The sequence below is a fragment of the Astyanax mexicanus genome, chromosome 2 (genome assembly GCF_023375975.1).
Source record: "Astyanax mexicanus isolate ESR-SI-001 chromosome 2, AstMex3_surface, whole genome shotgun sequence".
In the NCBI taxonomy this organism is placed as follows: Eukaryota; Metazoa; Chordata; class Actinopteri; order Characiformes; family Acestrorhamphidae; genus Astyanax; species Astyanax mexicanus.
In genome coordinates this window covers 32812582-32837959 of record NC_064409.1, presented here as the reverse complement: position 1 = coordinate 32837959, position 25378 = coordinate 32812582, and the positions used below count along the sequence as shown (strand labels likewise).

The 25378-nt window shown below is 40.9% G+C and overlaps 1 protein-coding gene across 1 annotated transcript; it reads left to right on the top strand.

The window, feature by feature from the left end:
- Positions 1-104: 104 nt before the first annotated feature.
- On the top strand, positions 105-23437 carry nuak1a (NUAK family, SNF1-like kinase, 1a). Its single transcript, XM_007229722.4, has 7 exons — positions 105-751; positions 9994-10114; positions 14721-14872; positions 16628-16693; positions 16786-16905; positions 19838-19970; positions 20108-23437. Exons 1-7 carry the CDS (start codon positions 524-526, stop codon positions 21136-21138), a joined length of 1851 nt encoding a protein of 616 aa, XP_007229784.3. The 5' UTR covers positions 105-523; the 3' UTR covers positions 21139-23437.
- The last annotated feature ends 1941 nt before the right edge of the window (positions 23438-25378 follow it).

Here is a 25378-nt window from a genome sequence, read left to right as displayed (position 1 = left end):
TCACATTGGAGAGTGGTGGAGTGGTGAGGGTGGGAGGGGAGTGGAGGGGGCTGGAGGCCGGTCGGCAGTGATAATCTGCTCAGCCTGCCACTGTTTCTCTCCACATGTGAGCAGCTGCCACTGCCTGCCTCACCTCCCGAAACACACAGAGCAGTGCGAGTCCGCTCTCTACTGGAGCAGGATTCACCGCTTCACTTCAACTCTTCACCAGCACAGAGGAGACCCTCCACAGCCTCCGGTTAACCCACAGAGAGTCTGGAGCAGCTCTGAGACTGACTGTGTTCAGGAGGAGCAGAGCGGGGCTGGACTGAGGAGGAGATATTCAGACTCCGGAGCGGACAGCGCTTCTCCACACTTCAGTCAGAGAGTTTAAACTGTGCTGAAGAGTGAATATCTCTCCAGATAACCGCACACTCACACCTCCTTCTCCCTCTCTTCACCCCCATGAGCGCCCCGGGTCTGCGCTGATCTCAGGGCGGTGGGGCAGTCAGTCCGTTAGCTGAGGCGGGTCAGTGGAGGAGGGATGGAGCCGGGCTGTGGAGAGCAGCAGCCCGCCGCGGCAGACACGCCGCTGCCCGTGGACTTCCCCCCGGGAGAAGTGCCGCCGTCTCTCGCGGTGAGGAGAAGCTCCAGTGTGAAGAAACACCACCACAAACACAACCTGAAACACCGCTACGAGCTGCTGGAGACGCTGGGCAGAGGCACCTACGGGAAAGTGAAGAAAGCGGTGGAGAAACACACCGGCCGAGTGGTGAGTCCACCAACACCAGGGTGTTTTGTCAAGTTATGCTAACTATCGATACGTGCTTCTTTACGGCACTGCGCATGCGCCGACATTTTTTGTGCGTGTAATGTTTTCATGATTACTCCTTAAGTTTTAATCGGTGGATCATTAAACAACATGTGAACGTTAACAATGTAACAGATATAGCAATGGTAATTTAAAAAATGATAATAAACTATAAAACTATTAAAAAATACGGTTTATAATCACATATAAGTTATATTACCTTAACTTTTTAACTTTACCTAATACAGTGATTAAGCCTATCTACATATCCTACATATATTTTTCAACAAGGTTTTTAATAAGATGCTTTTTTGTGGTTTTACCTTTTTAAATATGAAATACTACTAGGGTAGCACGGTTTGACAAGGTAGCACAATTCGACAGAACAGCGCTGTTACTGAAGCTCTACTGTCCTTTCAGTTTGTATCTATATATGAACTAATAGTTTACAGTTTAGAGCCCTGCTACACTGATAACATCATTAATTACGTTCTTTGAGGAACAAATTGGAGTTTTTTAGTTTAAAACTCTGGAGGAACCCCATTCAGGTGCTGCGTGGGAGGCTTTAGAACAACTGAAGAACCTCAGTATATCTCTCATGGGTATTATCATTTTAACTGTGTAGCTTTAACATTATCAAGGTTTGACAGCAAAGAAAACTGTTTTCCACCTTAGCCACCTGATTTTCAGGTGCTTTTTAAGGAGAAAGTGTGCAGTATGTAAACTAATGAAAGTAATGAAACTAATATAGTGTAATATAATAAAGTAATGAAATTAATATAGTGTGCAGTATGTAAACTAATGAATGTAAAGTAGGGAAAAAGCGTTCAGCTTATTGTCAGGTGGAATTGTGGAATTAGGGTTGTTTAACAGCAAAAAAAAAAACACCTTAGCTACACTTAGGAGTGTAATAAAATATAAGTATTTCAAAGTATCGTGATATTCTGCTGTGCAGTACTGTATCAATCAATGTAAGGTGAAATATCACATCAGGGTACAAATTATTTCCTGTTTGGAACAAAAGAAAAATACACATTGTTCTCATTTTTCGTTAAATATCTACTAGACAGAGATTATATCAGCCCAATATCATTTACTTTACTTCAATCCTGAATATATATGGAGTACATTATTAGTATCAGTGTCATGACATTATTATTGACTTTTGTTACAATCTTGTGAAAATTCCTGTATTTTTGAATAGCGCAATATATATTGCACACAAAAAATACTGCAATGCCCGTTTTCCCAATATCGTGAAGTCCTAGATAGCAGTATATTGCAGTACATTGTATCATAACACCTGTAACATGGGGTGTATTCCCCACTGCTTTCAAACAAGCACATGTGACACCACTGCTTAAAAAGCCTTCTCTCAACCCCGCCCAGGTTGACTACAGACCGGTCTCACTGCTACCCTTTCTCTCTAAAACACTAGAAAGAGCAGTTTTAAATCAGGTCTCTGGCTTCCTCTCCCAGAATGACCTTCTGGACCAGAACCAATCTGGGTTCAAAAAAGGACATTCTACCGAGACGGCTCTGTTGTCTGTGACTGAAGCGTTGAAAACTGCCAGAGCTGCAGGTCAGTCCTCAGTGCTCATTCTGCTGGACCTCTCGGCCGCATTTGACACAGTCAACCATGACTTCCTCCTAACTATACTCTCAAACATGGGGATCGCAGATAATGTGCTGTCATGGTTCAGATCATACATCACTGGGCGCTCGTTCAAGGTGTCGTGGCAAGGACAGCTGTCCTCAGCCCGCTCCTTATCCACTGGGGTTCCCCAAGGTTCGGTACTGGAACCCCTTCTCTTCTCCATATACACCACCTCTCTTGGTCAGGTTATCCGCTCACACGGATTTTCCTACCATTGCTTTGCTGATGACACCCAGCTATACCTGTCGTTCTCACCTGAAGATCACTCAATCTCTGCACAGATTTCGCAGTGTCTCTCTGACATATCCTCATGGATGAGGGAGCATCACCTTCAATTAAATCTCTCAAAGACTGAACTTCTGGTTATACCAGCAAAACCATCTTTTCAACACAAATTCTCTATAAGTATCGACTCTCTCTCTCTCTCTCACCGACAAAGGTTGCTAGGAACCTGGGTGTTATGGTTGATGACCAACTCTCCTTCACGCACCATGTGGCCTCAGTTGCTCGGTCCTGCCGCTTTGCGCTCTATAACATCCGAAAAATTAGACCGTTCCTGACGCAACAGGCCACCCAACTCCTGGTGCAAGCGGTCGTCATCTCACGCCTCGACTACTGCAATGCCCTGCTAACTGGCCTCCTGGCCTGTGTAGTAAAACCACTCCAGATGATCCAGAACGCAGCAGCACGTCTGGTCTTCAACCAGCCAAAACGGGCACATGTCACCCCGCTGCTCATTGAGCTCCATTGGCTACCAGTTGATGCTCGCATCAAATTCAAAACTCTTACAATCGCCTACAAGGTGATGTCAGAACAGGCTCCTTCCTACCTGCACTCGCTCCTGAAGGCTTACGCTACCTCCCGGCTGCTGCACTCCTCCAGTGAACGTTGTTTAGCTTTGCCAAACATTCACACAAAGCAATCCAGACTGTTCTCATACAGAGTTCCCCAATGGTGGAACAAACTACCCTCCACTACCAGATCAGGAGAATCTCTCGCTATCTTTAAGAAACTCCTGAAGACAGAGCTCTTCAAAGAGCACTTACTCTCTTAACACCTCTAACACACTAACTACTTCTAACCTCATTTCCTTCTTCCCCTCCTTCACTCCTCTATCCTATTATTCCCCTTTGTCCTCCTTTTATCCCTATCCAAAGATGTTTTTCCTTTAAACTTATTTTACATTGTACTTGACTATTGTAAGTCGCTTTGGACAAAAGCGTCTGCCAAATGTAATGTAATGTAATGTAATGTAATGTAATGTAATGTAATGTAATGTAACATGCTAAACATTGAATCATCAGACTATTGCCATTTAAAGAGGTGTGAGAAGAAGAAGAATACTAATGTATCAATATTGTAATGATTTGTTTTACAATGCTGTATTGATTAAAAAACACAGTACTGATTTTTAATTATCAGATTATCTGTAAAGATTGGTGTTAGACAGTGGTACATTTTGTGTTATGTTAAAAACCCCGCCCACTGGACAGAGGTGTTGTCCTTTGTCATTAGATCCCACTGTTATAATTGGATAAAAAGTAAACAGATTCAATAAATTTAATAGAGTTTACGTTTTCTTAAAATGTAATGTATGCAATTGTTATATATTGCAGTATATCACAGAACACTGTATCGTTCATCATGGAACATGTCTCAAAGTGAAGTTCTTGCCAAATCACAGCCCTGCTTACAGTGTACATTGATAAGTGTCACATGTTGTAGGATTGAAGATCAGTGATTTAGTGTTATGTAAAAGTATACTAAGGTGACTACATAGTAGCATTCTTATGGTGGGAAGATGAATGGACTGGAGGACCACTGGATTTAACTTTAAATCTCCTCAAATGCAAGTGTAGATAGCAGCACTCATGAATACTTCTAAGAACATATGTTATCGCTTTTATATTCTCATAAAAAGTGAGAAAATTCCAAGTGTTATTACTTTGCTTTACTAGCACACCTACTGAAACTCCGGAACTAATGATTAATTAGCTTACTGGTTGAGTAAATAAAAAAGAATGCAAAAAATCTAAAAGGCAGCATTAGTGAGAATAACTATTTGTATTAGAAAAAAACATTTATATATACTGTACGTGTACAAACAGCTACAACTATGCAGGCCTACCTTAACATCCAGTACATTCACTCTTCTTTGCTAAGGAGTCAAGACCGAACATATGGAGGTAAAAAACATCTGAAAAAAAAAAATGGTACAGTTATGCTCCCATACTTCCCAAAAGGTACTAAACACATCCCCTTGAGGGTACCACAGTTTGTTACTTTAATGGCTGCAGTTACACAGGGCAAGAGCTCTTCCGTCCCTCTAGATCAAGGGTCAGACAACTAATGTGTTTTACAGGAGAGGTTAAAGGTTGTTATGTGTAGCATGCTAAAAATGTTCATGTCAATTACACGTGTGTATTGTAGTCAGTCCTGAGCTATCCTAATAGGTTGACTGCATACTGCTTTTACTTCAAGCGGCATTAAGATTCAGGTCGCACTGGCCCCCTGCGAAATGACATTAGCAGGGATAGGTCAAAAACTGGGATAACCCAGTTTTGCTAGCGTGAAAGTAGGTCACTACACTAATCCTAAGAAAAAGCTGGATCTTGGGAAGCACAGAGTTGGGTCGATTTGAGTGCAAGTGTTTTTATCTCTTTCTTAATACCAGGACTTGCTCTGAGTTGCACTGAGACCTTCATTTTGGGTGCCACTTTACAGTTAACTTACTAGTTAACTTGCAAACTAGTGCTCATCCATGCTTGTTAGGGTGATGTTGTTTAATGCCAAGGTTTCGACTGGGTAACTACACAGATAAGTGTAGTCTCCAAGAGACTCCTGTATTTTGTAGACCATATTCACATTTCAGAGGTTTCAGATCCACATGTTTCTGTTGTTATCCTAGTCCAGACTCAGGGCTGGCAGGGTGAAAGGGAAAAAAAAAGTTTCCACTTGTTTGAAAAGCTGGGTGGGTGGGGGGACAGCAGTTGCTTCATGCCCCAAGGAGTCTTCTGTCTGGCTTGCGTTTGGGTGTCAAGAACCTGAGGGGAGAGAGAAGTGCATGACAGTGGAGCAAGTTCTTGTGACCCGCTCTCGCTAAGCAGATCTTTGGTGTAAATAAGGCTGGAATGACTCAAGATGTAATACAAAAAACATGCACGCTCCCGCATGTATGAGCGCACGCATAAACAAAGCAGACTCACCTGACTGAGGTTATAGACCGTGCATTCTCAGACTCATAGTGTGCTCTTCCAGTCTAAGTGGCATTTACAAACAGCTGATTCACAGCTGATAAGGTAAAACATACTCACTCAGGGCCACGGAATAACTGCAGTTATTATTAACTCCCTATCATGGACAGTCTGTGTATACATGTGCATTCGTCTCTGGAGCAGTCTGACTGATACATACATTGAGAAACAAGGAGTGAGCAATACAGCATAGGAAATGGGGAAGTTTTTTAGAGAGGGATTAAGCTTAGTCACAAGCTATAGGGCTACTTTCCTTCCAGTGGAAAATCTCCATTAAAAATCATGTGTAGTCTAGTATATTACCTACTACAATATTCTATTACTATAATAATCAATATTCTAGTTATCCACTTATACTGAGGGTTGGTGCCATATGGGCATTTCATTTGTGAAGCTGTGCAGGAATTTAACGTTCCTCAATCAAATTCAGTGTCAAGGTTGTAACTGAAATATGTCATAAAAGGCATTACCTCAGACAGAGGACAGCACAGTGGGTGGAAATGATTGTGGCTAGCGGCGTAAACAGAACGGGGGGGGGGCTCCAAGCGCTGTCTCTATGATCAGGAGATAGCTGGTTCGAATCCTGTTCATGTAGCTCGCCATCAGCTACTGGAGCCCTGAGAGAGCACAATTAGCCTTGCTCTCTCTGGGTGGGTAGATGGCGCTCTTTCCCCACATCACTCCAAAGGGTGAAGTCCCCAGTACAAAGCATCTGTGAGATGATGTATCGGAGCCAATGCTACATCAGCAGCAGTTTGAAAAGAAGCGATAGCTGACTTCACATGTATCAGAGGAAGCATGTGCTAGTCTTTACTCTTCTGGTGTTGTGGCATCACTAGTGATAGGGGTAGTCATAATAATTGTGTAAATTGGGGAGAAAATAGGAGGAAAATAGAAACAAACAGACCACAAGCCACTACAGGCAGAAATTACACCTACATGCAATCCAACAGATTACACACGCATAAGCAAAAGTCATGGGACATGATACTAGTTCCTGTCCCATGACTTTTAGCATGTCAGTGTAATAGCCTACTCTTAGTTGGAACATAGTGTAACATCTGATCTTCCTCAGCATCCAGGCAGAGTGTACAGGTGCTTGTGTATATGTGCATTACAGGGAGAGAGAGAGAGAGCGAGAGAGTGAAAGAGAAAGAGGCCATTCTTTTCTGTACATCCTCACTGTAGATGTATTGTGTGTAATTTTGTGTGACGTGGTTGCTCCGGGCTTAATCCACTCCTCCTGCACGGCCCACTGCATCTGCGTATTGCCTTTCTTCTCAACTGCCACTCAGATAAAAAACAGCACACCTGTTGTCTGTCTTGCTCATACACTAGTCTATTCGTGCAAGAGTGATAGTACCTTCCTTTAGACGGGGCTTAGAACCGGGACCAGTCTAAAGCCAGCTGGCCTTTGCATCAGACGCCTGCTAAATGATCCGTAGCCCTGGCTGGCCCAGGCTAACAGCCCCGCACGGGCGTGTCTGGGTCTGCTTTCCTCAATATGACTTTAATGAGTTTATACTTTCACTGCAATTAGGGTCAGATCTAAAAGGGACAGCTATTCTGTCACACTATGCTGTTGCTGTGCTTTCTAACCATTTATATTACCCTTCAAAGGAACCACAGTTTTCAGTATTACGCAAAAAAAAAAAAAAACAGATTTGTTGCAGCCATGTATAAAGTGACTGTACTAAACTATAATGCTAATTTTATCTTTAATATAGGTTTCAGATTTGGGAGGAGGAAATAGTGTCTAGAATAATCAACAGACCTGGTTCTTTGATAAGTGAAGAACTTAAGCAACATTGAGAAAGATCTGTACAAGCAATATAACATGAAGGATGGCTTCCTCAGCAATAATAATCTATAATGCTCTTTAAAATACTATAAAAAGCTGCACTGGTCGGCCTCAGTAAATGCAATTTTAAAGAAGTTTTTACCATGGCCCTCACAGTCGCTTGACCTAAATGTAAAATTTGGAGCTGTGCTTGCAGAATGGCCCAATAAAAAGAACCTCAAGTAACTAGAATCCTCGTGCAAAAAGAATGGACAAAAGTCCCCTAAACAAGAAGTGAAAAAAAAAAACATTTAGCTGGCAGCTACAAAAAACATTTACAAGCTGGAATACTCATCAAATGTTACCAAGTTCTAACCATGCACTTCTATTTTTTGTTGTTGTTGTAAATGATGGAAAAAAGGTGTCATCTTTAACTGTATGCCCTTTAGAGATCATTGTGGTCTTTACTTTACATATTCTTAGATATTTACAGTAAGAGAAATTTTGTCCAAGGATGCCCAAACAATTGAATGCTGGCATTATCAAACCGGGCCTAAAATAGTAACTGACTCTGCAGAAGTGTTTTGTCTCCAGGGTGCTTAGGGCCACCTTATCTCATCGTCTGCACTGTAAAAATGTGTGGTACATTATCTTTCGATAAGCCTAAAAAGTGATATAACCCATTACACAAATTCCGAGGCATGCTGAAGATTAAGAATACACTGGCCAAGGCCCAGTTCTTTTTCCAAAGAATGACATTTTTGTGGGCACTGGTCAGCTGTGCTAAGTTTGCCCCTAAAAGGCTGGAGTGGTAGAGTGTTATGAATGATGCTGACTGGAGAGGAAGTCGCACTTCCCTTGGTCTATTTAATGAGTCAGTACAGGAACATGCAGTGCACTTCCTGCAGATATAATTCCCGGTTTTCACTCTTGCAGCTCAACTAATTCCCTCTTTGGGTTCCCATTGGTGCAAAGCATTGTTGGCTCTTCAGTTCCAATACTTTAGATTTGGAATAATTATTACTCAGTAATTATATGAAAATAGTACAAGTTAGCTGAGTTATTTTAAAGTCAAATTAGTTGCAAGTCTATAAAGTTTATGAAGGTAAATGAATTTAATTGACCCTTTATTTCCACACTTTAAATGAGGTATGTTAAGTCATTTCAGAAAGATATTGGGAACAATTCTAGTTTTAGATACTTTTATGCTTGCCTAAGGATTATTGCTTATTACAAAGAAAACAAAAGAAACCAAAGTTATTCTTATATAATAAGAGTTATAGAAGCAAGAATAGCATGTATCTAGTTGTTTTGTATAGTCTAAATGAAGTTAAGTGAATATAACCTTCATTTCCACACCTTAATTGAGGTACATAAAGTCATTTTAGATTTTTAGATACTTGGTAAGAAGAAAAGAAGAGAGATGAAAACTATGAATGATTATTTCAGTTTAAGGCCTTAAATTTAAGTTTCGTCATTAAAGCTCACAGTTGCACAAAACCCAGTGCTGTAAAACAATTAAATATAACTTTTATCTGAACAGGGTTGTTAAGTAGTTGAATGCAATGCACTTAAGTACTTAAACTAAGTACTCTTAGCTTAGATTCAAGTATTTATTATGTTTTTTGCAAGTGGCCGCAGGAGCCTGAGGCTGATGCACTGAGCGCTGGCTGTATATGAATCTGTGTTAGCCTCAGTTCAGGGACTGTGGAAATGGAATGTCTAATAATAACTTTTGTGGCGCACAGTCTCCCGAGGCGCCCGCTCACTCGTCCTTTCAGGAACCTACTTTTACTCAAGGTTATGGGCACTCGCTACAACTTCAAAACTTTAGCTCTGCATCCTATAAAGAGGTTTCTAAATTTAGAAATGAATATGAAGCACACATTCAGATGTTCTGAGTCATTGAAGAAAGACAATAACTTTAGCATATCAGCAGCTCTGAAATGTGACGTGGCGACCACAGAACCCAAGTTTTGTCTGCTCTGGACTCTTTTGCAAAGTGTTGACTAGTGAATTCCAAACAAGACAATTCAAATGTCAGTGAGTCAACTCATGGGGTGTTTAGAGACAGGAAGCCCTTACCTCACTCTTCCTGCCTCTGCTGGACCACTGTTGTCGGAGGAAGCTTCTCTTGTCGATCTGTGACCCATGTGCTGCATGCTCCTTAACCATATATGGTGTTATCAATATCAGTCCATACTTCACATCTGTCAAGCTGATCAGTCAGCTGCCTTTTTTTTAAACATGCTTAAATCAATATATACTGGTTTGTTGTAAGCAGAAGAAAACAGTCCGCATTCATACAGATGAGAGAAATATGTTTTATTTTAACTGATAATGATTTGTCATGATGATAAGGTCACAAATATGTGGGACATCTACCTGAAAATAACAAGAATGATGAAAGCTGACCTGCATTACCTGCATAATACTGCTGTGTAAACTTGCAACATAAAAAAGCTAAGGGTGTCACAGTAATCACATTCCTTTCCATTTTTTTCCCTTTTAGGTGGCAATTAAGTCCATACGTAAAGAGAAGATCAAAGAGGAACAAGACATGGTTCACATACGCAGAGAGATCGAGATCATGTCATCCCTTCGGCACCCGCACATTATCTCGATATATGAAGGTTAGTGTGACCTCTGTGCTCTGTACAAGTGCTTTTTGTCAAATTGTTAAAATATTACTTGCTACACGGTATTGCTGGAGGTGGAGGGCAGTACATACCATCTTATTCTCTGTTGCTGTCTTTAATTAAAGGAAAACTATTAAATGCAAAATTCTGGTTGCTCATAAATCACAGACTAGGTGAACAATGTACACACTTTAAATTCAATCATTCAATTTATGTTTTACCCTTATTTTTAATAAAACAGAGGTTAAACTGCTCTGAATCAGAAGACAGAAGCTAGTTAGCATTAGCTTAGTTAGTCTCATGATAGCATTATGTTCTCCACAGAATTTGTTTAGGTCTAACTGACTGAATTCCCACTTAAAAACACTAAGTGAATGACTAGTGAAGGATCTAGTGACTGGTGTTGGGTGGATAGAAAGTTAAAATTACAAAGCTAATTTTTTTTAGGTGTTGGTTCTGTAGCCCATTCATTTAGCTAACGTTTTAGCCAGCCATCAGTGCTTAGCTAAAGCTAAATAACAGGCTAAACACCTCAGCAAATAATGTGTTACAGCTTACTGAGGCCCAAATGACACATAATAATAAATAATAAATAAAGCCTCAAATTCTATACATTCTCAAATAAAGACTGATTCATCCAGGTGTGCTTGCTTTCACTTTTTTAAACTAGGTTTTTCATTAAATTCACTAAAGTCACAACTACAGCTGAATTACTCTACTCATTTGGAGAGAACATCATAAGTTTGTAAATACTGTGATATATTGTTATTATCGTTATACCAGCCGACCCTAGTTAACAGCCATTTGTGGCACATTGTATGTATTATTCATATACAAGAGAGACTTCTTTCTAGGTCTTATTCTTTTGAAGACAAACTGTTCAACTGTTCAAACTGCATCAGACTTCACAGCTGAACTACTTAAAAGTTGTCATGAACAGCTGATATATATATATATTTTTTTGCTGTTTTAAAAAAAAAGTGTTTGATGAACTCAGAATGGACATTTCATAGTAGTCTACACTGTCTATTTATGAATTGGCAGCTACAGCTCATTTAAAATTCTTTTTTTTTTGTGACATCGTAAGAACAGATGCTTTTACAGCTCTCTGCAGTTTAGCCCCACCCACTCATTAGTGCAATGTAATGCAAAACATTACATCAAGAAATTATTACAAGGCAAGAAATTATTTACATATATCAGTCTTAAAAACACAGTACTAAAAATAGCCCTTCAACAATCATTTCTCACTAGTTCATAATGCCACACAAAAAGCAGTTAAAAAAAACATTTAGTGCTTCTCCGGCCCAGTTGGTTCTTGGAAAAGCCTGCGGAGCCACTGGCACAGACATTTATTCTGCAACGTCTAAACTGATAGAGTAAAATTCCTGCGGCAATGAACACAGAGGCACATATAGAAATGGGGGCCCATTAAGACCCTGTAGCCGTCAGCATGTTTCAAAGGGTGCAGTGAATCATAAATCAGACACACATTGAATGTGACCCAGTCTTGACCTTGCAAGAGCGAACCACTCAAAACATAAGAGGCCAGTTTATCTTCTGTGACAAATATTGCCTTCACCTAATTTAGGTCGGTTTTGAAGCGGCCACAGTGAAACGGAATGCCTAAAGATGCTGCCTTTTGAATAGCGGACCTCTCTGTGGGATCTGCCAAGCAAGGCCAAGCTGAAGCCTCCCACCGGCTCTCTGCTGAAGGACAGGGAGACGCAGTGGCTGTGGAGTCCCACCGTGCCCACAGCCAGGGGCCATTATACTGATCTGGCGTCAGTCTGAGACACTGAGACGGTGCCGAAACAGAGCACGTCCGCTCACCCGTGCCTAAAGCAGATTAGCTTGAGTGGGGCAATCACTGCGTGGTGGAGGAGCCTGTGGAGCTACCATGGGCCCAGGAGCAGAAACGCTGTCATTCTTAATCGCTCAAACTGCACTCTTCACTGTTCCTCACTGTCATGTAACTTATAGAACTGGAATAATAGTTTCTTTTTGAACAATTCATACAGTATTTAGACAACTCTAAGCAAAAAGCGTTCTAGAGTACCAAATTAGTTATACAGATGTAAACCAGACAAAAAAAACAAACAGTTAATAACCCTCTTCTTACAGTATAATCGTTGTTCATGAATAGTATGTCTTAATGTAAGTTATACAAAACAGGCAACAGGCTTTACATTTTAGAAATCAAAACCTTCATTTTCAATCCTATATTCTAAGATTAGACTATCCTTAGACTATGATTCAGAGTTGTTTCTAAGTAAGTAGAGTGAGATGCAAGCCTGGACTGACAGGTGGATCCATGGACCTGCAGACATGGTGTCTCAAAATGTACCTAATTAAACACACACACAATCATCTGTTAACTGCCAGGTTTAGTAGGTGTATTAGAGCATGCAAGTCACTGAACTGTGCTGGACATTGGGCCTCCAGGACTGAAACTGAAGAACCCTACTTAAAAGACTTATTATAGCAAAGACTAGACAGATGATCATCTGAAAACCTCTATTAACTGGATTAAATGAAAATGTGAATGTGTGGGGTGAGAGACATACAGTGTGTGCCCTACAGTTGGACCTCTAAACCCAATTAATACTAGTTATACATGAATTTCAGTTATCCACACTAAGCGCTAGCTCTTTTGACATTCAGAGGTGAGTATTATCAACCTGTAGCCTGCTGCTAACCCAAGCTAGCATTGCTGGAGCAGTATTAGCATTAGCCGCTAAGGGCTAGCTCTTTCACCATTCAGAGGTGAGTATATCAGACTGTAGTCTGCGCGTTCAATGTGTTAAAACAAGCTATGTAGAATGAACCGCTAACTAATATCACTGGCTTACCGGAAAACTCAGGGTTCCTTAGTGTAGCGCTGTCAGCTAGCCTTAGTGGAAATTTAGGAATCTAAGCTTACTGTAAATAAATGAAAGTTATTTACTCAACCAATAAACAGTTTTCAGGAGAGAAATCTGTATAGATTAACATCCGGCACTGTAAAAATATAGATTTACAGGAGGATGTTGGGGCCAAACATGATTAATTGTGTAAAGAAATACTAACAGCATTTCCACATTTATCACATAAGTTATAGCTGGCAGCGCTAATCAGACCTCAACATTTGATCTTTATCATTGTCATTGCTTGTTTGCACATTGACCACTAGTGCTAGGCTTAAGTAAGCCAGCCTCATCAGCAGGAATCCTTGTTGTCTGTGTGCTCCAATGAGTGCTGCCATGGCAGCCAGCCTCCCACAAGCAGTAAACAAAAGAGAGTCAGCATGGAGCTAATCTTATATTGTCTATGCAAGAGGAAACTACTAAATGGAGAAGTGTTGCTACCTGCAGGAACATCTGTTTATGTTTTGATGTGTCTTCCTATTTTTTTGTTACATTTGCATGCTTACATATTGATTTTGTGTTTTTTTCTCTGTTTAGTAGATCAGATTTAGTAGATCATTTTTTGTAAGCATCCTTGTCTAAGGCTAACTAAGATTTCTAACAGCTCATTTAAAATTATTCAAAAATTATGTTTAAAGCTGACGTCGGTAAGTTTTGGGATTCAGGGCCCTCTCTGGTGTGAATGGGTAATTGCATCAAGCATGCGGAGAAATCATTTTAAACTGGGCGGGTGTGATGCGGTCTCCTTTCAGAGTGGATGAATTTGACTCCAGGTTATGTTCAGTCAGGATGGAGCGCGCTCAGTCAGAAACTCCTTTACTCCTTCGTTTCTTTGTGTTTTTACTATGAGTGAATGAGCTAATGAGGTCGGAGTTTCCTCTTCTGAAGTCTCCATTGCTCCACCAGCCGCTCGCGTTCAGTAAAATAAAATCGGATTTACAATGCAAATTTTCCATATAGTCCAGTCTTAGTTCTGCAAAATCATTTTTTGCACATACCTGCAGCAACTGTGCAGCTGTGTGCACTAGATATAACCCTGCACAGAACTGTACATGTACTTTCACACCCCTATAAATTAGATATCACTTAACACTTAGGTAATTGTTTAGGGACCAAAAGGTGAAAGGAAAATGCTGCGTGTGTGTCGTGACACGAGCAGACGTGACAGATGTGGTGGTGCAGCTCTATACTGTACAATTAACTCTGTCCCCGGACCACCTTACATAAGAGTTCATCACTCTGCAGCCACTTTTGCTAGTCTCTTTCTGTCTCAAACACACACACACACATCCACTCTGCATCTCACACCTGTTAACTCTGGCAGCTCGCAGTGCCCACGGCAGCTCTTAATCAGTGTGAGCATGACTGAAGCCAGACCGTCTGGATATCCGCCACCCCAAACGCTGGCACATCAGCATCATGGCCCTGAGCCCCGGCAGGAAGCAGAAGTACTCTGTTTAAAACCCAGCACTGAATCAATTACAGTGAGGCGGGAGAGGAGACAAATTAGATCAGTTACAAATGGTAATGAAGGCGGGAGCTGGCACATTTAGACAAACTGCCTAAGCTGACTCCTCATGTCTGGTATTCCACCTAGCTTGACTTCTGGGAATGGATTACCGCGATAATCGAGCGTAAAATATGTAAGCAGAGTAATCACAGTGTGTGTGTTTTCTCTGCCTCTGCCCGTGCAGTGTTCGAGAACAAGGACAAGATTGTGATTGTGATGGAGTACGCCAGCAAAGGGGAGCTGTACGACTACATCAGCGAGCGGCGGAAGCTCAGCGAGAGGGAGACGAGGCACTTCTTCAGACAGATCGTCTCAGCCGTGCACCACTGTCACAAGGTGAGTGTAAGGTCAGCTCCAGACTAACTTTTTTCACGACCGTCCCAAAACCTTTCACGAAGATTTCTGCAGGCCATCCCAAACTGAAAATCATCCAGCCCAAAAAACATATTTATTTATTATTGTTTTACCATTACTGTTGTATGTACTTGTGTATTTATCTACAGCCAATATGTCAGCAATTTTGTTTTGATTTTCTTGGCTATATGCCCCTCCTCCTCTTTCAGCATTACCAGCAAACTGATTGGCTCTGTGCTGACTGTTTTATGAAAATTGCATGACAAATGCACCAATAGAAATGCCCCCCCCCCCCGTCCGTTTTAGTGTCATTGTTAAGGCCTAGAGTATACCTGCAGAGTATGGAAAACATAAGAGCGCACTTAGAAATGATACATTTCCTTAACTTTACAAATTTGTAAACCTCTGGAATATAGTCAAGAAGAAGATGGATGATCACAAGCCATCAAACCAAGGTGAACTGCTTGAATTTTTTGCACCAGGAGTGGCATAAAGTTATCCAAAAGCAGTGTGTAAGACTGGTGGAGGAGAACATGCCAAGCTGCATGAAAACTGTAATTAAAAACCAGGGTTATTCCACCAAATATTGATTTCTGAACTCTTAAAATTTTATGAATATGAACTTGTTTTCTTTGCATTATTTGAGGTCTAAAAGCTCGGCATCTTTTTTTATTGTTATTTCAGCCATTTTTCATTTCATGCAAATAAATGCTTTAAATGGAATTACTGAAATACTTTTATTTGGAATTTGGGAGAAATGTTGTCTGTAGTTTATAGAATAAAACAACATTCATTTTACTCAAACATATACCTATAAATAGCAAAAATAGGGAAACTAATTCAGAAACTGAAGTGCTCTCTTATTCTTTTCCATAAGCTCATCCAGCTTATACTGTAAACAAATCCTGTGCATTAGTTGTTAACATGTGTTTGTGATCTTATTATAATCCTGTGGAACACGTTATTGGAATCCTGTCAACAGCAGAAGTTAATCTTACCAGTTTTACTGACACATTTATGTGGCTAAAAGCTTAGGGTCAACAGTCGTACATTTACAACCGAGTGAAAAAAGTGCCACGTCTGCTGAAAGCTTAGCTTTCTGGACATCAGCAGGTCCAGGCAGCTTCTGGACAGTGGAGCTCTTCCCGTCAGCACAGCTGGATGAATGATGTCATCAACTCAGCTGGGGGATTCCAGCCGTGGCCCCACTGACCACGGCGCATCTGACCAGGCCGAGAGGTCGCCAGTGCGATGGATGGGAGGTCAAGGCAGAGCAGCTTTTATATGCAGAGTGGGGGAAGTGCGAGGTAGAACTTGAGCGCAGTCTAGCTTGCGTGTATGTGTGGGAAATGTGGGAGTGAATGTCTACGTGTGAACATGCCCGCATGGACACATGCTGTCACCCTGGTGAATTGATTGGAATCATAGAAAATGTTGCTGAAAGGCCAATAAGCTGTCTTCTTCACTTTCCCACACTAAACACACTGAGACACATGTAAAGTTTTTAAAGAGGATGCTCTGTCGGTCAATGGGGACATGCGTCAATATGCGTGTGTGTGTGTGTGTGTGTGTTTGGAAAAGACAATCTGAACAATAAATAAACCAGCATGAGTATTATATGTCCAGACATGGTTTAAGTCATGGTTGGACAGTTGTTTGACAGCACTTTATAAAAAAAAAAATAAAAAAAAAAAAAGTGCAGTTTATGATGCTAATGTTGTTGTTTTTTTTTTCCAGAATGGAGTGGTGCACAGGGACCTAAAACTGGAAAATGTGTTACTAGATGACAACTGTAATATAAAGGTAAGCTAGAGACAAGTTTCTTAGCAATACATTCTTTCTATATTCATTTTTTTAGAACATTCTCTCATATACAGCCTATTTCTTTGTACCAGATAGCAGATTTTGGCTTGTCCAACCTCTACCACAAAGACAAGCTCCTGCAGACCTTCTGCGGCAGCCCTCTCTACGCTTCACCTGAAATTGTAAATGGGAGGCCATATCGAGGACCAGAAGTAAGTCCTACTCCACCCAAACTGCTCTAGCCATGTGTGTTTATACCGCCGACTTCCGAAACTTCCGTAACTTCCGTCACCGCAGACCTTTTCATTAAAAATAAATTAGCTTTTCTTTTTTTTTAAACCAACCTATGAGCTGACCAGCTCTAAAAACGAACACCAAAACAAACAATGCAGAGATAACGCACCATAACTGCCCCGCAGCACTTCCAGTCAGATAGGAAGATCCTAATCAGACCTACAGTACAGTACATCAACATCAGAGAACAACAAAAAACAACAATGAGCTCGTTCCTTGATAGTGTTCCCAGAGGAAGTGTTCGCACTCATACTCAGTACATTTCCCTGCAATGAGAGGTGGAGGGTTCGTCTAAGGACCCGGTCAGGCATCGGTTTCCTGCATTTTAGACAATCGGAGTGTTTACCAGCAGGAAGTATTTTTAGGATATAAAAAAAAATGCAGAAAAGAAAAGGCTATTCCAAGCAGAGGAATGTGTCTACTGAGACTTCTTTGGAACTCTTAGCTCAATATACATTGTTTTTAGACACCTTTCTAATAAATGCAATCAGATACTCTAAGTTACACTCATCACTGACACAGATGTGCAAATGTATAGACACACACAAACACAGCTTGTCTAAAGTCCCTATAGAGAATTATTGGCAATAGAATGTATGAAACGATTTACAACATGTCTAATGCCAGGTGTGGGTTAGAGGGGTATAAAGCCTTCAGCATGGAGCAGTGGAGCTGTGCTCTTTGGAATTGTCAGGGTTAAACAGCAAGGGAGACATGGAGGTGGACACAGTTGTGAGTAATTGATTAATAAACCATGGAAACAAACAAAGAACAATAAACCCAAAATTTTAACAAGGAAACAGAGTACACATTAGGACTATATATATATATATATATATATATACACACACAAAGAAGTAACAGGAAACATTAAACACCTAGGGACAGGTAACGAGGGGGCGGGGCTACAAATTACATGCTAGAAAGCACATGGCTAGAAAAACAGACAGGCACGAGAACAGCTAGAAACACAGAGATAGACCAGGAAAGACATGGAACAGAATGAGAATGTGACGGGAATGATGGTGTTCCATCCAATTCTTTCGAAAGACCTGGACAGAGTTGGGGTTTTGGCAGTGAGATTGGGTGCTAATCATCCAACAGCTTGAGTTCACTAACTCTTGTATGTGTGTCTTGTTGATAAATGCAAATGAAAATCACAGTAATGCACTAAAACATAGGAGAAAGCTTTCACTGGGCGGTACATTTAATTACCCTACATTTCAGAGGAAACAAAGACTCAATACTTTTGTGTATATAGTGTATATTATTTCAGACACATAAACACAATCTCTCACACTTTTGACACACTGCAGCCCTGCAGAACATGCATGTAAACCATTTCCTAATCACATTCCTCTGGCCTCTCAGCAGTCCTTACATAACAGTCCCACTGGTCTATGGGAAAGGCTAGGTCTTACTCTCGCCCCCGCTCAGGGATCAGTGGATCTGGGCCAAAAATCACAGAGGTCCTCTCATCTCCTCTGGGTCAGACAGGTCAGCAGTCATGGGAGTGGACCTTCCTGTGTTCTAATCAGCTATTGTTCCCTTTAACACTGACTGATTGCTGAACTGTGCCTCTGAGTAATCAGCAGGGGGGCACGCGGGGCATAGACAGAAGACGGCACTCCCTATCAAGAAAGCAAAAGCCATAATATAGTGAGAGTGGAGATTATGAAGGTGTTTGAGTGGTGCTCAATATGACCAGTACTATATTTTTGAGTTTTTAAAAAGAAAAAGGGGTTAATCATGTGAAACATGGAGGTACTAAGTGGCACCATGGGCCCTATCTTACACCATGCACATTGCTATCTTACACCCGGTAAACAGTCTATTTTCACGCCTTGCACCCACACCATTTAAAAAGCAACAAAGCATATGAATATATCTATGCGGATGGGGTGGTGGTCTGGAAGTAAGGTGTGTTCAGCTAAATTTGTGGGATATTGCTATCTTGGCAACAGAAAACACAGGTGCGCACCTGACTGATTTGAACCCTGACAACAGTCAACCACCAGACATGCATTGCTATCTTGGCAATGAAGGTGCACCATGCACACTCAATGCGTGTAAACCCCCACTCGTTTCGTACACACAGGGGCACGCAGCAGTGCTCAAACCCAACTTTTACATCAGCAATAAACAGAATACAAAAAAATAGCATTGCTGTCCCAATAAATGACCTGCTCACACACTTTCACAGCGTGGTTGGTGTGGTGAAGTGAATAACTCCACTGCCTGCCAGTGATCTATCTGAGGGAGGCTGTGGTTCTGTGGGCAAGACTCCTAACACTACATTGACCCATTTCCTTTAATCAGAATAACCTTTAGAGTCGCTCTGGTTAAGAGCGTCAGCTAAATGCTGTAAATGTGAATGAGCAGTCAGTTGCCTCTGCTGAGAAGCACAGAAGCACTGTACCGTATAAATATCAATCCGCCAAAGTCAGAGCGCATCTGGCTCTTAAAGGGGAATGACAAGTAACCATTAAGATGGACATAATGTATTTTTTAAGAGCATGTACTAGTTAGTACATGCTCTTTAAGGGTTTTTAAGGAGGGCAAAGCATACTTTCCCAGTCGTTACGATAGCAAAGACAGACTGACATGCCTTAAGCCAAGCTGCATGGTGCGCTAAAATAGCTAAAAGAGCAAAAACCTTTCATGAGGAGTTTTTCTTTAAATCCAGTTGAGACTTTGGATTAATTTGTCTGGGACTGAATTTGTCTTATCTTACCTACTATCAGTCTTTTATTTATCTGACCCACGTGCAGTAAATGCCAAAGTAAACAGTTATCATTTTTATCACCATACAGATTATGTGATATGGTGTTTTTTCTTCTGTATGGGCAGGTTGACAGCTGGGCTCTTGGGGTGTTGCTCTACACTCTGGTGTATGGCACAATGCCTTTTGATGGAGGGGATCACAAAAGACTCATACGGCAAATCAGCAACGGGGAGTACCGGGAACCACCGCAGTCATCAGGTGTGTGAGGATAAAGTTGAATTGTATTCCTTGTAAAAATATAAAATGCAACAACTTTTTCATTGATCAGAGGCCCCAGATATAAACACATTGTTAATCTCAGCTCTGTCTCATTTGTACGTGTGTCTGTGTGTCAGATGCTCGTGGCCTGATCCGCTGGATGCTGATGGTAAACCCAGACCGTCGCGCCACCGTGGAGGACATAGCCAACCACTGGTGGGTGAACTGGGGCTGGAAAACCAGTGTGTGTGACTGCCAAACTCAGCGAGAGAACAGCTCGCCCATGCTGGCTCGCTTTATTGACTGGCAGAACCGCACCGACACCCAACCCGGCAAGGCAGCTCTCGCTGATACCGCTGCCAACAGCAGTGGACTCGCTTCAGCCCGGCGCCTCCGGAGATCCTCGAAGGAGAATGATGGAGGCACAAGAGCTGTAACGGAAGAGAAGCCAGGACTTAAGAGGCCCAAAGGCATACTAAAGACACGGGCCAGCAGTGGAGATCAGCGCTCACAGAGCCTGTGTGAAGTGGAGCTGCGCCGCTCCATCTGCTACCAGGATGTGGAGGCTACTTCCAGTCCGGAGAGGGAGGACACTCTGGGTGGCTCCCCAGCCAAAATAATGCCCTCCCTGCCTAAAAAAGGCATTCTAAAGAACAACCAGCAGCGCGAGTCTGGCTATTACTCATCTCCTGAGCGCAGCGAGTCCTCCGAACTGCTAGGGGACAGCATAGTGCTCCCTCCAAATGGCTCGCCACCTAAGAGAGCTGCTAGGAAGGGCATACTGAAGAGGAACGGGAAGTACTCTGCTCACAGTAACCTCTCTAGCTCTGCGGTTCATGGGGAAGGTCACGTACAGGACTCCGGAATTTCTCGGAGCCAGAGCAGACCCTCCAGCATTGTGGGTGAGGAGATTGGGCTCTCTATTGGCATAGACTGGTCACACACTTCACCCAATCCCAACATCAGGAGCTGCCTGTCGGCCGAGGACCTGCTGCAGATGGCCGGGTTCAGGGGCCTCCAGACGGCTGCCCCTCTTCACGGCACAAAAGTAAACCGCAGCCCCCCAGGATCTCCAGGAGACAATGGAAGCTTCTCGCTGCTCGGGGACCTGGACGATGTGACTCAAGTGTACCAGCAAGCCCTGAACATCAGCAACCAGCTGAGTTAGTGGAGGAGAGAGTGCTTTAGGGAGCATTTTAGGGAGCATAGGCTGCCTGTTCTCCCCTCTGTTCAATGACCCGCAAGTGATCAATCAAGAGAACTTATGTGAAAGGCCAATGGGAAGTGTCTGAAGCATTCAGGACTGATTGATGGACAGACCATCCATCCAATCACTGACATTGTTCTGCATTGTACTGTTTACATAGTGAGAGAAGGGAAAACTGAGGTTACAGATCTAAACTTACTTACTCAGTGTCCATGAGGAATGAAACATGCACCTTGCTGACATGGTGTCCTCCCCAGCACAATACTGGATATGATTGTCAGTAAATATATGGATATATGGCACAGAATATTTCCGTAGACTAATACAGGTTTTTGTTTCTTATATGTTCACAGCATTTAGCCCTCAGACATCCTTAGTAAAGTAGAGCTTAGCCACATTTTGGACTACATCACATGGTAACTGCAGTATGTGTGGAGAAACAAGGTGATGAAACCATCTTCATCTCTAGAACCTAATTATAGTACATTGTATATAAAATCAAATTAAAAAGAGGCGAGGAAGACAAAAGGACAAGACAAGTTTTAAGACCCAAGATGTCCAAACTATGCCTCCCAACACAATGTAAAATCTCCTCATAAACTAAACTGAACATAAACTAAGCTTCTCCTTTCTAATCTGGTCTATGACTTTCGTCTTTTAGATAGTAGGAAACTGGCAGAAGTGGTCACATAGTCCGAAAATGCTCAAACACAAACCTCCGTCAGGTCCGTTTTAGACTACCAGCATCATCTGGGTTTACTTCTGCTTAACAGGAGGCACCTGTAGGGGTCAAAGGTTGTGTCAGTGTTATAGCAAGTGTTTAGAACTTTATGGCACAAACACTGCTGCTTTTATAACGCACCTTCTAAGCATGCTCGTTGTGGTGGGTGGGCAGGGTGTAACCCGTGGAGAAAAAGCAGCGCAGGAACACCCTGTCTTTCAACAACAGCGGCCATTGAAATGGGAGGAATAGGCTCAACCATTCTTGCTGAATATCAGCACTGTGACATGGTGCCTATTTTAAAGGTGACAGGTTATGAAAAGAAGGTTTTAAAGGGCCCATAACCTTTGAATTTGTTTTTTTTTTTCTTTCTCCATGAAGTCCACTTATGATATTTGCAAGAGTTTAGATTCCAAAACTGCAATGCATTTCTAATTGAAATGAATATTTTGACTAAAACTCTTTTAGTTGAATTGGCAGAGCTGAAATGCTTTAAGTTAAATAGGTCAATATATATATAAATATAAATACATTTGAATTCCATTTTTTTGAAGACTGGACTGGAAAGATAATGTAATTTGTACACTAGATGTTTGTGTACTAAATAAAATGTTGTTTAAAATATTAGAATTATTCACTTTTCCCAAATATGGGCCCTTAAGAAATGCAAAACGAGGGTTGGACAAAACGATAGGACAATATCCTGTGCTCTGATCATCGTGCTTGTGCTGTTTATATATTTCTGTTTATCAGACAATGAAATACTATCTTTAACTGGATCCACAGTGGCAAATGTTATACTATGTTAGTATCTTTGTTGTTGTTATTTTTGGATACATTTTACTTTTAAGTTTAATATCCACATGGGTGAGAGTGCTTTGGCTTAATTACAGAGGCAGAGCTTTAACAAAATCAAAGCCAAACATTCAAAAGAGAAATGTAGTGTGCTTTATATACGACAGGCTGCAGGACGAAGCACATGGCAGGGAATGATCTGGCTAAATATAATTTATAAAAATAAATAAATAAAAAGATTAGTCCGTGCTTCTGTATCTGCTTAACTGGAAATGAATGTTAAAGCATTATTTATCATCTAGGATAAGTTCCATGTTGCAGTAATTAACTGGATATTCTCTGTGTGTATTTATATGTATTTAAATGTACTGTTATTTAATCTTTCTTGTATTATATTACTGTACATTATTGCTTTGACCATTTATATTATTGCTTTTTCTGTTATGTTTTTTTGCATACACAAGATGTTAACCTTGAGCCTTTAAATGTCTTGTTTATTTGCCTTCTTTGACAAACGATTGTCCGTATGATTAAATATTAAACTTCAGTTTATGGTGTTAAATAATTAGTGAATAAGTTACTTAATTAGGTACAAGTAATAGATATGACAAAACAGATTCTCTGTGTTATTTGTGTTAAAAGTAAATGGATGTAAATGGATTTTAAATGTATTTAGGCATCTATGATGTCCATACTCGACCCAAAACACCATGGCCTCTAATAAAAGTCTGTGGTCTACCAGAATTGGATCTGAGTGCAGAATTTGTTGGGAGTGTGTACTGTGGATTTGTGCTGTGTAAGAGTGTGTGGTTGTTTGTTTTCAGTGATAGCACAGCCTGCATGATACTGCACGATGCTAAATCAGCAGATCTGTCACCCAGCAATGACATTCTCTTGGGTTTCCTTGCTGCTCTCTTCAGATAGAACCATAAACAGTAAGGAGGGAAATTACAAGGCGGGCTGGAAACATGCAGTCGTTTGAAACCACTGAATAGGAAACAAGTAGCCTATCCCTGGTGTTCATCACTCAATGGCTCTCATTCATCATTATCTTCATAATAAATATCTTAAATTTGTTTATACGAAAGTCTGAAACAGGTGTATAACGTGCTTTTAAAAGCAGAAATGTTCTCAGCGCTGCTCGTATAATGATGGATCCTCATATCCTTGTAAATCGAACAAATCCCACATTAGAAACCATTGATGAATATCAGACTCTTTGGCTTTTAACGGCTTGTGAATGAGGCCTATTGGGTGCAGGAAGGATTACAGAGAGTTTCTGTGCTGGAACTGGAAAGATAAACACTGAAGCAGAAACAAGCAGTACTCTGTGTGTGTGTGCAGAGAGAAAGTGAGTAAAAAATATCTGTTGCACTTTCCACACACACATTCACAGCTTTATATAATGTTAAAACTTGGGATGCTATATACAAAAGGACAGCCTGGCTTTATATGACACTCTTTGCCCCCTATATTTCAAACTGCGCAAAAGATGTCACAGTGCTCATTGCTATCTTACACCCTGTAAACAGTTTATTGTCATGCCTTAATGTGAGGCGGTCTAGAAGTAAGGTGTGTTCAAGAACATTTCTGGTGTATTGCCATCTTGGCAACAGAAAACACAGTAGGTGCGCTACTGACTGATTTGAACCCTGACAACAGTCAACAGCGAACTTGGCGTGCATGCACGCTCACTCATTAAACACACACACACAAACAATGACAGCAGTGCACATATTTTCACAAATTTTCATCAACAACAAAAAAAAAAAACAGAACATGAAAATAAAATAACATTGCTGGTTCCGTAAATAACCTGCTCACACAACTTCCCAGCATAAACATGCAGGTCAGTTTCCTTTGTTGTGAAATGCAGAAGTGCTGCATAGTTAAAATACCAATTTGCACGCTGATTTATTTCATGTTACACCACAAAACAAACCCATTATTAATTAAGAGAATTAGTACATGCCTTATGTGCGTTTTGAGCTGTGCAAGGTGTACTTTTCCTGTCATTATGATAGCAAAGACACACTGACACACCCTAAATCAAGCTGACTGGTGCACTATTGACAGCTCGCTATAGACCATTAAAATAGGGCCCTTTGTTTCCTACAAGCCGTATCTTCTGACTGATTTTTGACAAACCTTTGTCAAGCACTACAATGCAAAAATAGAAGCCATGACTGGGCCCTGAGGCATCTGGGATGGACCATCCCAAAGTCAAAATGTGTCTTTATGAGAGACCAAGTAATAATTTCAACTGGGTTCTCCTTTATGGCAAAACTGCCAAAATTAAAAATAAATAAATGAAAACGAAAGTAATTCACTCAATAAAAGTTATATGGTAATTAAAACGGTAAAGAATAATTATAATTAACATAAAAATAAATACATATGCATAAAAATATAGATCTTAATTTATTTGTTTTTTTTTCTTTTGATTTGTTTATTTATTTCCTGAATTATTTATTTTTGCATTCATTTATTTCCCAATTTATTTATTTCTGCATTCATTTATTTCACGATTTATTTATTTTTGCATTCATTTATTTCCAAATGTATTTATTTCATCATTCATTTATTTCCCAATTTATTTATTTCTGTTTTTTCTTGTCCCTATATGATAATGAAGGGGCGTGTTCTTTTATCTTCAGCTTAGCAATCAAGACCAAAGAGAGAGGA